This window comes from Parasteatoda tepidariorum, chromosome 1 (assembly GCF_043381705.1).
Source record: "Parasteatoda tepidariorum isolate YZ-2023 chromosome 1, CAS_Ptep_4.0, whole genome shotgun sequence".
NCBI lineage: Eukaryota > Metazoa > Arthropoda > Arachnida > Araneae > Theridiidae > Parasteatoda > Parasteatoda tepidariorum.
Window position 1 is genome coordinate 52160950 of NC_092204.1, and position 15811 is coordinate 52176760.

Consider the following 15811-nt stretch of genomic DNA (forward strand, 5'->3'; position numbering starts at 1 on the left):
ATAATTTACTCTTAGTTATTCATGGTTAATAGAAGTGTATGTTATATATATTTTATGAAATAAATAAGAGTTAGGTATATTTGGGAAGTATCTAATGATACTTAAACTTTATATTTAGTAAAATCTTAAAATAAAATGAAGGTACACTTATGTTGAATGAATTCATATAATTTAGTATTGTTTAATAATGTGTATCCTCGGGCCGGGCAAGGTTGACTCAGCCTTTCATCCGTCGATAAATGAGTACCAAGCACGCTTAGGAACTAAACATTGGGGGTTCTGCGTTCGGCTGACCACCTAACTGGAACGTCTACTCCTGCACCCCAGAGCCCAAGGTCAAGAAAACTGAGATGGGCACAGTAGGCCTTGGCCCTCTATGAGCTGTNAATAAAAAAATATGCGTGATTCTCGCGCTGTAGTGAAAACACTGCTTAAACTTTATATTTATAAATCTTAAAATAAAATGAAGGTACACTTATGTTGAATAAATTCATATAATTTAGTATTGTTTAATAATGTGTGTTACAATGTGAATAATCATTTCTAATTTTTTGTTATTTTGCAAAAATCTTTATTCTGATACACATTATTTCAAACAATTCATCTAAAATTACTATGACAATAAAGACTTTGCAATAAATAGAAATGACCTTGTTACAATGTGCTTAGAATTTTGATTTTTTTAAAGTTATGTTAAAATTTTATTAGTTACCTCAATATCATGTTTGACATGATTCATAATAAATAATTTTTTACTTTAAAGAAAAGTTTCTAAATTTTGGGGTCCTGTTTTGAGGTTTTGCGCCATCAAATAGATATTCATTGTTGTATGTTAAAAGTATTCATGTTTAGTGTCAAGATATAAGTGTAAACTCTTTTCCTTTGGATCTTAACTTTGATATTGTTTCTTTGTTAAAAATCGATTATTTTGATTTTTAACCATATCCATCTTTTTATTTTTTATATTGCGGTTCTAACTAAGATGATTTGAAAAGCAGCATCTATTTAAATTAACTAAACATTAAATTCAATATTACAATATAAATATGAATTTACACATTTCATCAAAATAAGTATATACAGTGGAGCATCGTTTATACGACGATCACTTATACGACGTTTACATTTATACGACGTTTTAGTGTGGTCCCAAATCATTCCTATTCATTTTAATGTAAAAATATATCGTTTATACGCCGCACAGAATCGGTTATACGTCGGTTTTTAGATTTTGTTCACGCTTAATAAATTTTTTATTTTTTCTTGTGTATTTTAAAAAAGGGCGGAATTTGCCAACATGAATGATACAGAAAAGGGTGCCAACAAGGATGCTTGGATGACGACCGTAATTTTTAATGTTATGAGGAGGCAAAAACGAAAAATTTTGCTATTCATAGACCAATGTCCAGCGCACCCATCGATACTACTTATTTTGGAAAATGTAAAAGCTCTCTTTGTTCCTGCAAATTGCACAAGTGCGCTTCAGCCATTAGATTTGGCCGTGATTAAAAATCTAAAATTGCATCATAGAGAGCAGTAAGTTCAACTCGCTATTAAAAGCATTGTAGAGACTATTAGCAAGAAAATATAATTAAAGGTAACATACATTCAAATTGCTCACTGCAATTTTTCTTCTTTGGTTATTTGTTTGTTTTGCTTTGTCTAATTTAGAAATTTATTTAGATCAACACGTTAAACATTAAAATTTACTGAAAGCAGAGTTAGTTTCAGTTTTAGAAGTAAAAATCTATTATACGACGTTATTGTTTATACGACGTTTTTCGGTGGTCCCTTCGGAGTCGTATAAACGATGCTCCACTGTAATTAAAAATTTTGAATTCTGTGGTAAAAACACTTTTAGAGATCATGATTTTATGATATCTAATTTTTACTTCAGTTATTACAAACTGTATTAGAAATTAATTAATTTAATCATGACAAGTATTTTCAACAGCGTTTTATTTTAGAAATCAACTGCATTAAAAATATCTTAGTTTCATCAGCAAAATAACAAATTAGATTGAAAAATCAATTGCTTTAAAGTCTTTTATAATTTTTGTTGTAATGTATGCTTCCATTGCAGGAGGCAGAGGAACATTAAATTCTTCCAAACTTTTTTGTGGCATTACTTCAAAGTTTCAGTTTTTTTTTTTTTCAAACTGTGAAATATTTTCTTGTAACAGATGTTAACACAGATGTGGTTGACTGCTTTTTTTTCATCATTGCTTGAGCTATTATTAAATCTCCTTGAACTTGATCCTTGAGCTATTTATCATGCTTCACTCACTTTCCACTTTCTACCTCTAATGATGTGAATTGACTTCTGATTTAAAATTGCTTCTACTAATCCACATATTCATCTTGAAATATAATAAATGTAATTCATTTTTGATTTTAAAGATAACAAGCAGAGGTACTTATAACTTATATTTTATTTTGAAATCAAGTTGATTATGTATCTATGCATATATTCTGATCTTTTTTTTAATCCTTTCTTTTTTAATTTAAGGATGGTTAGCAACTATAAAATTAAACCTCTAATCATTTTAAAAAATATGCTCCAATGCTTGTGTAAATTTTCAGTAGCTAGTTATTTTATTTTAGAAAAATCGTTGAATTTCTGTGTATTTGTAAAATTTCATGCATTTCTCTAAATTCTTATTATTTTTTTGTTAGCAAATTTATGAAAAATTTCATCTTATTTCTTAGATTAATAAATTTATCATTTAATATTCATCACGAAGCATCTCTTTATTTGTATCTTTATTAGTTAAATTTCATATTTCAGGCATGTGATGATAATATATTTTAAAATATGCCAAACCAACTTCATCCAGCGGAGAGATTGCTGATGGACATGGATTCATTACCACTGAACAGAGATCAATTTCATAATAACAATAATAATCAAAATACTTTATGGATAGTAAGAGATAGACTATTTCAAGTCCTTTTTGAAAAAATGACCGTGGCATATGCATCAACATTTGGAGAAACTCTGAGAAAGTTAATTGAAATTATTTCTTTAGCTCTTGTAAGTTTTTGTTTTAGAATTTTTAGAATATCTCAATTGTATGAATTTATCTGTATAGTATTATGCATTTGATATGTTATACTATGTTTATTTTCTTTTAACATTCACAAGTTTTAGATACAAATTAGCTCAAAGTTGATTGTTTTTATGTTAAATAACACTTTTTAAATTTTTTTTTAAAATTTATTATTACAAATAGATCATTTTCAAAATGGAGACCCATCTTGAAAAATTTCTCTTAAAAAAATATTTGAATTACTTCCTATAAAAATTTCAACTACCCTTTGAATGTTTCTTGTCCATAAAACCGCAATGCACTTTTTTTTTTATTTTGAACATGAAATTAAAATATGAAACATTAACTTATACTATATGTTATCAAGTGTCAATGTTAGTCAAATTTACATTGTAAATCATTAAAATTGTTTTTTGTTAAATTATATAGAAAAATAAAGTTTAATAAATGGTTGGAAATAAATAGAAAAAAGTAAACAAAGGGGTAGGCTATTAGTAGAGCTAAATTTTTAAATATTCTTGTGTTGAAAATTACTGAATTTTAGTCATACAAATATTGATATCTGCATATATTTTTTTAATAAACTTAATATGTAATAAAATATTAAATTAAGTCAATAAATAAAGTTACCATTAACATAATAAAAGAGAATTTTAATCCATCATAAAAACATAGGATTTTTCTCAAATGGAATAATTATACATTTTCAAAATGTCAAATTTGTCAATAGTCGTTTCAAGTTAAAAAACTAAAACAGTTTTAAAATTTCTCAATAGAAAGTGTTTACTCCAATTGAATTACCAATATTTTATTTATATCTTAAGATTCCTTGTCAATAGCAGAAAAATAAAATTAGTGAAAAACATGCGTCACAGTGTTATTTAAAAAAAGATTTATTGAAATAGTGTGTTTACTCATCTTTGACTGAAAATGTGTTATTTGCAGCTGTATAAGAGGCTAAAAAGGCTGGGACATAGCAAATTTTCAGTAGTATCTGGCACTTTAACGTAGTATTACATAGGCATTATTTTAAGATATTAAATTCTATGTATTTAAAATTACTAAAGACATATAGTAAATTAATTTGAATGATTAAAAATGTTATTTGGAATTCTATTTCAGAAATTAAAATTACTTAAAGTCATGACACATCAAAAGTGTAAGTTTTTTGAAAATGTCCCAAATGTTCTAATACTATGCATAACTTTTAAAGCAACTTTTAAATTCTTGATGATTTTCTACTGTTTTATAAGTTCTGAATTTTTCCTCCAAAATTTGAGGTTGAAATGCTTTGTGAATATAGAAGAAAAAAAATAATAATGTGAAAAAGTTACTAGTAAAATCAATTTCAGTGAATAAAAAAGTTTAAGCTTCAATGAGGTTTGAAAACTCAATAGTGTTTCAGTTCTATGTATACTGGAAGTCATTTTTCTGCTGTTGTTCTCTCTTTAGCTTCTGAAACATAGTAGTCTGGTAATCTTATTCAAATTCGAAACAGACATGAGAGCATTTATTTTTTGATGAATGATTCTTTTGATAATTTTTTTTTTCAGTTATTGCTATTAGTTTTTACATAGTTTTTAAAATCCAATATTTTTAATATGATATTATTTATTATAACAAGTGAATCACGAAACATACCTTGCAACATTTTTACTTTGCCCCAGTTGGGCTCAAAATTGGTTCAGTATGAGTCCTATAAGAACATGCGCCTAGGGACCTATATTGGGATGTCTAGATTTTTTAATATTGGTCCCAGAATGGCTTATATAGGGCCAACATTGGCCAATATAGGACCGATATTGGCTTAATAATGGATATAAAATATTGGGTGAGTCTGACAATTCTATATAGAATTGATATTGGTTGTAAAGTGGCTGTGAAATATCGTGTGAATCGGAAAATTCTATACAGGGGCAATATCGGAAAAATAACGGTTCTTTGAGCAATTATTAAGACGAGATTCGTGAATATTGGCTAAATGGGGACCTATTTTGCTGCTAGGGATGCATGAATAATTTCTTTTTGAAGAGTCTGATTCTCTGGATTTCTTTGAAAGTCCATGTGCTTTTGTCGTTCATCTTTCTTTTGGCAGTTATAGCCACAGATTTCAGGATTTTATTTGTTTATTTATTTTTATTATTATTATTATTTTTTTTTTAAATTTCTGCAATGATCACTTGAATTGCAAATAAGGAAATAATTAGTGCTTTTTTTTTACCTTCAAAATGCGAGAGTATTGCCCATAATATTAGAATTAATTCTTTTATTATTATTACATTCACAATTAAAAAAGAAATATTATATTCCATTTTTTCTATGCAGGGAGGGTGTTTTTATAAACACAAAGCTCTTCTGTCATTACAAATTAGTAATATTAATTTATTATTATTAAAATATCTTGCAGAAAGATATAAGTGCTAAGGAGGTTTGTCCCAGAAAGCCAGAAAAAAATCCTGCCACAGAGATAAATTATATAATCTTAAGTTATTGAAAAAAGTAATACAAACAAAAGTTAAAATAAGTAGCAATATTTCTAAGTTTAAGTAAAAAAGTTACGGCTCTAATGATGTTTAAATACTTGATAATGTTTCAGTTCATTGTATACTAGAAGTGCTTGCTGTTGATCTCTTTTTGGATTCTGAAACATAGTAGTCTAATATTCTTGTTTAAGCAATACATAGTACATTGTCTGATTGATAACTTATATGTACTAAGTTATTTAAAGAAGTAATACAAACAAAAGTTAAAATAAGTATTATCAATATTTTTATTTTATGTAAAAATATACCATATTTTTATTTATTTTTCCTTTCAAAAAATTGAATTTAAAACAAGAAAATTCATTGCACTTACAAGTAACATCACACTGATGTTATTTGTAATATATTTATAAAAGATTTTGTACTTATACAACTACATTTTAGTTAACTTGTTATATAAGTTTCACTGCCTATATTTTCCCTTACAATTGAAACAAGGTAAGTATAAAAATTTAAAATTCAATACAATATTTTTCAAATGCCTTTATGTTTGTCAATAAATAACTGGAAATAAACAATTTTGCACTGATGATTGGTATTAATTGTCAATCATTAGTGCTTTATGCTTACGAATGTATTATTTTTTTCCCTTTTTAAAAATTTATACTGAATTTGTTGAAATTTTATTATTTCAAATAGGTATTGTCAATAATTTTTATTTAGGTTTGTTTATTTTGTTAAAATTCAGTTAACAAATGTAATAATTTTAAAATAAATATTGCAGGGGATGAATTAACATTTCAATAAAGCATAATTTGATTCTTTCTTTGCTTAAATGAAATAACAAATTAACAATTTTACTCACATTTAAGCTGTCACTTGGAAGAAACAGCACCGAAAACAGGATTATATGATCAGTTCTTTGAACTTCATTTGTTGTACTATTGTTTTTTTTTTTCATTTTATGAGTTAGTTAAATTTTAATTTTTTAATGCAGTTATTTCATTACTATTGCCACTTGAACGAAACAAATTTGGATCTTTTTTGGGAAACTTTCATCTGTATATATTATTACCATTGCCTCTGGAATGATAAAAATTCTATTCTTTTTCTGGGATTGTATTTTGCCTTTTACATACATTAGATTGCCACTTTATCATTTAGATTATATAGCTTTTTATATAGATTATGTATTTTTAATTTTCACTTTCTGTTTCATTTATAGTAATATCAGAAATTCAAAGTTGAATATTTTTTTTCATAGAATGAATGGCTTTGATTGGAATAGAAAACCTACAAGACTGTCATTTCCCTCATAATTAAATTATTTTATAAAATTTATCTGTATTAATAGTTTTAATTTCTCTCATAATGAGTTAATTCAGATTTTTAATCTGTGAAAGAGTAAAGAAAAAGTGCATGTTTTTTATTTTGTTATTGCTATTTTTTAAAAGTTCATTTAATAGGATTTTAAATTAATTCATTAAAATAAAAATATAACAAAATTGGATTCTTTTGAAAAGTAGTTTAACTTAAGTTTTTAAAAACAATCTGATTACTTTCTTTTAATGGTAAATAGAGTCATCGGCTTATTTGTTTACTTTTAATAGACTGTTTATTGGTGACTCTGTTTTCTTGATATCACTTTGCGTTACCTAGCGAAAATAAACAGGGAATACAGAACAAATTAAAACTTTTTAAACAGAGCTTTTTTTTAAACAAATTGTATGATATTATTTTGATTAACCTTTCTCAAAATTTTATAGAGTTTGAATTATATTATTTAATTATAATTAAAATAATAATACTTTTTCTTTTTTACAAATTCAGCCTATTTTAAAATTTTGAAATATTAACATTCTCCTAAACTATCTCCGAAAAAAAAATGTGATTAATGTGACTTTTTATTTTTCTAGGCCCTTATCTCCCTGCTTATCCTCTTTTATGTACATTTTGCTTTTGTGAAACTCCCAATCACATGCTTAGATAATGAAACAATGACCTGGTCAAGAGAAGGTGTTCTACGACTCAAAATTTCTTTAGAGGAGCCAGTATCTGTTCCTGTGGATGTTTCTAAATATTGCAATAAGACACCAGTTAAAAGTAGTGCAAGGAAAGCTATTCAAGAACAAAGCCATGCAATTTTATTAGCACAAAGTAAAAGACAAGCAGAATATGCAAGTAAAGCTGCCAATAACAATGAAAATGATGCAGAGGATAATATTTTGGATGCTGAAAAAAGCCCAGAATTCATTAATAGAACAGGGCCTTTTAAAGATAGTGTTTTTGATCCTGACTGTCTTTCACCTATTACTACAACTTTAACAGAATCTGAAATTTACACTAGTATTGGTAGGTATATTTAATTGCCTATGTGGAGTGAATGTCTCCTGACTATTTTTTTTACTAATATTAACTCTATGGGGAAGATGCAAATTACCTCCCATAAATATTGTGTGAAAGGCGTGTGAATTTTTTTATTACATTTTACAGTTGACTAAAATCTTAGAATGTGAGGTTTTTGGTAGTGAAATTATTTTTTGTATTCGTCCTCAGCATTGTATTTAACACTAAACATGCCTTAACTGGTCAAATGACCGTTTAAGAACTTTGACATTGAAAATGCGCTTATCATCTTATTGTTTTTGCACATTTGACTTCATGACTTTTTCTAAAAATTATATACAGTTAATAATCTATTTTTTTTTACATATTTGTTTGTTTCGAATAATACTTGTTGTATATGTATTTCTACCACAACTAGTCATTTGACCGTGAGAACAATTTATTGCTTTATAAGGTTATCGGATCAGAAATCATGATGTAATGTGTGTTCTACGTATTGCATTCGATTAGTAGCATATTTCTGCAAAGACTGTCGCGTAGTTAGTTCAATCCAAAAACTGTGAATTCAAATTTCAAGAAAGTACCTTAATTTTAGATTCGCATTTTTGTGTAAGAAAAAGTGACGAAAACTAAATGTTTTGGTAAGTAGCTTATAATTTATTTTGATAGTTTAAAATAAATATAAGGAATTGGACGGCCCACGTGATTCAAATGAGTGATGACAATACAATAAAAAAGATACTGCTTTTTAGACCCACTGGAACAAGAAAGCGGGGAGGGCCGCGGTTGAGATGGGCTGACTCAGTGAAGTCTGATTTTCTCGCAATTAATGAAAAGAATTGGAGATCAAAGGTGAATCAGAAGTCGTCATGGAGAGATCTTCAGAGGAAGGCATTGGCTCACATTAGGCTGTCTGGCCAACTATGATGATGATGAGTTTTACGTAATTTCTAATTAATTGTTAGTTTTTTTCCAGAAAAATGTCAAAGCAATCAAGACAGCACAAGTTCTTAGAATAAGTAATATTAATTATAAGAATTATATTTATTATATATTCTTATAATTATAAGAATAATTATAAGAATTATATAATTAATAATAATTAGCAGAAATATGTTTGCGGAAAATGTGCAATGGAAACACCCTGTATATGTAAAAAAAAATGCGTTGAGCAATGAATTAAAAATTCTTATTCTTTGTGTTTGTAATACATAAAAATTGGCAATACACAATTTAGTTTAATTATAAATTTTTTTTTTGTTTTATTTCCTTCCTAACATCCATATTTCATTAAGAAACATAAAGTCTGGTCATTTGACCTGCTATGGTAGAAATAGGTACTATATATTAAGTGTTGGTATGTTAAGTGTTAATAGTTCTGTAATGAAAATAATATTTTTAAAATTAAAAGGAAACATATATTCTAAGATTTGAACAGCTGTATGAAATACAAAATCATGTCTCAAATTTATTCAGAAAGAGGTTAGTGGAAATTTTTATTTTCTCCTCGAATGAGATTAATTGAAATAAGTGATAAGCACACTCTTGGCACTTTTGTATGCATANTAAAATAAATATAATGAATTGGATGGCCCATGTGATTTTGAATGAGTGATGATAATACAATAAAAAAGATACTGCTGTCGTCATGGAGAAATCTTCAGGGGACGGCATTCGCACACATTGGGCTGTCTGGCCAACTATGATGATGATGAGTTTTACTTAATTTCTAATTAACTGTTAGTTTTTATCCAGAAAAATGTCAAAACAATAAAGACAGCACAAGTTCTTAGAATAAATAATATTAATTATAAGAATTATAATTATTATATATTCTTATAATGATAAGAATAATTATAAGAATTATATTATTAATAATAATTAGCAGAAATATGTTTGCAGAAAATGTTCAATGGAAACACCCTGCATATGTAAAAAAAAATGTGTTGAGCAATGAATTAAACACTCTTATTCTTTATGCTTGTAATACATAAAAATTGGCAATATACAATTTTGTTTAATTAGAAAATTTTTTTTTTGTTTTATTTCCTTCCTAACATCCATATTTCATACATTCAATTAAGAAACATAAAGTCTGATCACTTGACCTGCTATGGTAGAAATAGGTACATATTAAGTGTTGGTATGTTAAGTGTTAATAGTTCTGTAATGAAAATAATATTTTTAAAATTAAAATGAAACATATATTCTAAGATTTGAACAGCTGTATGAAATACAAAATTATGTCTCAAATTTATTCAGAAAGAGGTTAGTGGAAATTTTTATTTTCTCCTTGAACGAGATTAATTGAAATAAGTGATAAGCACACTCTTGGCACTTTAGTATGCATATGTGCAATTTTTTCATCTTTTTGAACATTTTTAGGGCAGTTTTTGTTTTAATTGCAATACAACTTAATTATTTACGAATGATGTTTATGCAGTTTGCCAATGAAAAATTACATGTAGTTTATTTATCTGTCAATTTCATAAAAAATCCCATTTGACTTATATTTAGTATTTATCACAGTTATTCAGTATTGGTGCATTGTGTAATACTTCCCCCCCCCTTCTACTGCAATGTATCAAAAGCTCTTTATTACTCTTTTGAGGGAAATGAAAATATTTTTATAATGTAATTAAGAATAATAATATTAGTGTTTTTCTCATTATTTTTGGTGCAGAAATGATTGTAATGCAGTAATTATTAACCTATGTGAAATTAATATTATTTTCTTATTTGAATTTCGGAAATATTCGGAAATTAATGGATATTCGGAAATTAATGTATGATTTATTTAATTTTTCTTAAAATTAGGTAAATCTGTTAATATGTAAGCTTATAAGTTTGTTAAATTCTTCTGGCAGAGAGCGGGAGTCGAGAAAATTTGATCCTGGTAGCGGACTAAACAACCACACTGTAATTTTTACATTGAATCTGCTGTGGCTGAATATCCTTATATTGGTGTGGGAATTTTGAGAGAGTGGTTCCAGCTCAGACATTATCTATTTATGCTGAGGTTAAAAATGAATGACATTCCCTCCTTGAGTGTTAAAAGGTAGAGCCCGGAAAAATGGTTCCCTTGCATGGTTGGAAATGTGCATAAGTTTTTATTGCTCAGTATCAAATATCCTCTTCAATTTTGTTAAGGGTTCCTTAGATCATAAAATTTTTCTCAAAATAATTATTTAGTATTGCTAAGTCCCTGCAATCTCTTAATAATTACCCATGCATGAAAATTTTTTAAATTAAAAGAAATCTATAATTTCTTTTTATTTTCGCTATTTTATTGCATTTGTTATTGGTCTAATATAATTACTTTTTGTTTTGAAATCTGAAATATATAGAAGGTGCAAGCGTGGAATCTCCGGATGTAGGAAAGTTATGAAAAAAAATTTATGCATTAAAAGCTCTTTAAATTTATTAATGTCACTATTTAGCCTTTATTGATTATGAAACATTTTTTGTTGTTGTTGTTTTATGCTGCTTCTTTAAAAAAGCTTACTCTTTTTTACTATTTTTTAATTTGGAATGTGAGGCAACATATTACTTTTTTTTAAAATAATTCTTGAAGAAAAATGTTTTGTAATTTCTATGCAGAATTTTAAAAAAAAATAAATTATTTAGATTTCTGTGAATCATAGCACAAAATCTTAATTTTTTGTTGTTGGTATTTTCAGTGAAAACTTTGTTATTACACGATGACAAAGGGTTCTAAAGACAATTCAATGAATAATGCAAAATAATAGTGTAGCATTTATGTAGTTTTGTTTCTTTTTCTTTATGTAATTTTTTTTAAATATATTGAGTACTTATTTGAAAATTATTATGATATTCATTTCATAGATCACGTGGAAGAAAAATATCTTCTTGAGTATTCCTTAGAGTTCGGGTTCTTGAAATTGTCTCCTGCTACGAGAACTAAAATGGGTGTTGAAGTTCACACTGTTGTACTTGGTGAGTAATAATGAAATGCAGCATTCACTTTATTATATATTTAAATGATTTGTATAATAAAAGGGATTATGGATTTCTTAATATCCATATTTTGTCTGATTTCAACTGATTTTTAGGCATTATATTTTAGTTGTAAATTTTACTATTAAACTTAATTTTAAATACGACACATTTTCTTTGAACCAGTCTTTGTTTAAACAGACTTTCACTTAAATCTATTCAAACCTAAAATAAATTTGATCTCTATTATTTAAAGTATTCTATCTTCTAGTTTCTATCTAAACTTCATGCTTCTATTCTATGCTATTCTTTTGAGTGACATTTTCCATATTGCGATCTTTATGGAAGCCTTGTTGTTCATTTAGTATTATGTTTGTTATAATTGCTAAAATTTTTTATAACTGTATCCATTAGAAGAAATTTATGCATTTTTAAACATGCACATTGTTTGGTCACATGCACATTGTTGATTGGTAATAACAGTTTGAACATTTTAGCTATAAAACTTTATTAAATATGTTGTAATTATATAATATAGTTTTATAAATTTTAATAGATTTTCTGTTAATTTCCATACTGTTTTACAAAGATTTTTGCTTAAGCCAAATCGAACTAAAATAGAAGTGGTCCATATTGTTTGAACACATACTTTCTTTGTGTTTCATTCTATGATGTATGTTTCCAAAACAATACCACATTGTTTTGGCTGATTCTACTCAATTTGTAAAAACAGTATGAACATTTTGACAAAATGAGTTTATGTATTTTTAAATATACACATTGTTTTATCAAATAAAAACTCTTTCTTTTTTTCTATGTGTTTCTTTTATGAGTGACTATCCAAAACTGAAAATTTTCCACACATTTGGTTTCGTGTCACTTGTGTTGTTCATTCAATTTTGTAATTGTTACAATTTCAAACTTTTTATGCAGCAGGACCTACCCGGCAAATTAGATGATGGAAATTTTGTTTTTACTTTCGATGTATTTTTGTGTAAACATACCTTTGCTTAACTAGAATGAATAATAAATACAATCTGTGAAAGATGTTTAAGACTTATAAAGCATGCAGTCTTTTCAATATATCTTGTTTCATGCAAGAGAAAAATTATAAACTCAATTTGTATACAATCTTTTCATCTACACTGCTTTTGGCCATTTGCATACACAATTTTTCGGTGCTTCAGTTTTGTGATTTAAATAAATATTATAAAAAAATAGAAAAGCGAAATAGAATCCTATTGGAAATTAGATCTGTCAAATCTGATCTGATCTTCAAAAAATCTGATTATAATTTTTTTTTATTTGTTATTCTAATTTTGTACACTGTTTTTGTAGATTTTCAAAAGTTGGTTCATTTCTCATTGTTTTTGTTTGTTGTATTATTATATTTTGGTAAACAAACATAATTATTACTTTAGCATTTTATTATGTTTTGAAAATTACATTTTATTTGTACCATATTTTCTGCTATTTCTTTAACTACTATTCAATGTCGTTATTTTATTATTTTTTTAGTACAATGTATTTTAATTCATATGAAAAATAAGTATACTTATTAATATTTATGTACTATATAGTTTTTAATACTTTAACCTTAAGGGTGATATTTTAAAAATTACTAAGCATGTGCATCAATGTTCAGGGTGCGTAGCGTTTTTAAAAAGTGCTTAAAGGTGCTTATTTTCGATTTTCGTTTTTTAAAAGCCTTTAAAGGTGCTTTTTTCATTGGATATTTTTAAAAAGTTCTTCATTTTCCCTTCTCCAAATTGAGATTTTTCGTTTACCATGTTGATTTTCGCTACAAATTATTGAGAAAGGCATTGTTCACAGTGTTCTATTCAACGTTTTCACAATTAATTTAACCCCAATCTATTTCGGCACATCGTCAGTCCGTAGGGTACGAAAACGCCAAAAGGTTTTTTTTTTTGACATGACGGTTAAAACCAGAATAAACCATCAATTATCAAAAACTTTCCAGCCCTACCTAATAATATTTTTTTAAAGTGCTTAAAAATATTATTTGAGTGCTTGAAAAGTGCTTAAAAGGTACTTATTTTTTGTTGAATTGATTTGGCTATGCACCCTGGTGTTGTACAGAGAGGAGGGACAAGAAGTCATGTGCCCAGGCTTCTAGTCAAAATTGGGCCTTATATTTTATTGCTAAGAACGCCTAAACTTTTTTAATAAATTTTTTTAGCAAGTAAATAATTGGTGGAAAGAAAATATTTTACGGGAAATATAATATGATTTTTAAACAAATTTATGAAATTTTTGGATGGTAAATAAAAGAAATAATATCATTAATACATTTTAACTAATCTTTGTGTTTAATTTCTGCTTTTTACAATTTCTTAATTTCTTCTTTTGCTACATAAAATATGCGCTTAATTTTTTAAAATAAATTATAGCTTTTTTTTTCAATTTCTTTTAGTGAATAGAATATTTCATTTATTACATTCCTCATTTCAAGGGCATCTAATCAAGTTGTTTTTCCTGGTATCCTAACACGTTTGTAAGCCATTGCTGTGCACTTTATAGATTCTTATGTTTAAACATCTTATAAAATAAATAATAAAATAATATGTATTTATATTTACGATGAAATATATGTTTATAATATAATATATATTTATATTTATAATATATATTTGTATTTATAATATATATATANTTTTTGATATAGAATGCATCTTTATAGATTCTTATGTTTAAACATCTTATAAAATAAACAATAAAATAATATGTATTTATAATTAGGATGTAATATATGTTTATAATATAATATATATTTATAATATATATTTATAATATAATTTTAATAATTATAAATATATACTATTTTGTATTATATAATGATAAATTGGTTTGTTATTAAATTTTGTATGTACAGTAAGTTATTTTTGTAAAACTTATTGAAATAAAAAATTAAATGTTTTATTACTGAATTTCTTTTTGTTTCAGATCCTTTAAAAGACAAATGTTTTGGAAATGAATTTAGCCGATTTATGTTACAGTATCTAGACTATCACGATTTTTTATTAGGATCTCTAAGACATTTAGTTGAAAAAGATTCTGCAAAAGGTTTGTATAAACATTTTTATAACTTTTCTTTTTCCTTTATTTATTTACCTGTTTTTAAAATTACTTTTCAGTTTCTTACTTATATTATTTTTCTGGAATAGTTAGTGTTCATTTTTGAAACCTTATTTTGCTGTTGAACTTATGTCAATTTTTATTTTTTCTTCCAATAAGCATAATTTTAATGGCTGTAGTAATGGTTTTCAAAAATTTATCCTATTATTTATGTCATCAGTATTTTTCTTTACCATTTTATCATATTACATGTACTATAAATAGGGCCCTATAAATGATGTGAAAATTGTTTAAAAATTATGCGGCGAGTTTTAAAAATTATGCGGTGTCTTTTAAAAATTATGCATGCAGGTTGCGAATGACCCAGAAAACAATTGAAACTGAAAAAAAGAATCTCTTAAAAAAGTTCAACTTTCTTTCCTGTTTTAATAAAATTTTTTTTTTCAATGAATACTGTAAAGATTTCAACTAAATTACCTTCTTATGTATTGTACATCCATTTTCTACATCAGAACAATTATTAAAGCTTATTAAAATGGAGAGAAGTTAGTCCAGAAGCTGCGTTTTCTTTCAAACTCTGTCTTTGTTTTGTAAAAATTTGGCCGTAGCAGGATACAGCTCTTTCACAATCTACTGAATTAGGAAGCACTGAGAGCACTTGTCGTGCTTTTTTTGTAAGTTCTGGAAATCTCTCTGAGACTACCTCTGAATTCAAGAATCTAATTAAGTCCTGGTTTGAACATTTTTTTTCATATTCTTTGTAAGCAGCATACTCGAGTTTTATATCTTGACCACTCATTCCTGGAATATTCTTGAATACATCGTCGTCTTCAATATTGAGGTTGACTATTTGTTCTGGATCAAAAACTCGAGCAGCTT

The 15811-nt window shown here is 26.5% G+C and overlaps 1 protein-coding gene across 3 annotated transcripts in view; it reads left to right on the forward strand.

The window, feature by feature from the left end:
• Positions 1-15811, forward strand: part of LOC107439743 (membralin) — a 55225-nt gene that overhangs the window by 2018 nt on the left and 37396 nt on the right. For all 3 annotated transcript variants that reach the window (XM_016052428.3, XM_043044324.2, XM_043044322.2), the window contains exons 2-5: positions 2789-3034; positions 7450-7885; positions 11726-11836; positions 14801-14920. In XM_016052428.3, the coding sequence (XP_015907914.2) occupies positions 2816-3034; positions 7450-7885; positions 11726-11836; positions 14801-14920 (886 nt within the window). In that variant the 5' untranslated portion in view covers positions 2789-2815. The remainder of the gene's footprint in view (positions 1-2788; positions 3035-7449; positions 7886-11725; positions 11837-14800; positions 14921-15811) is intronic.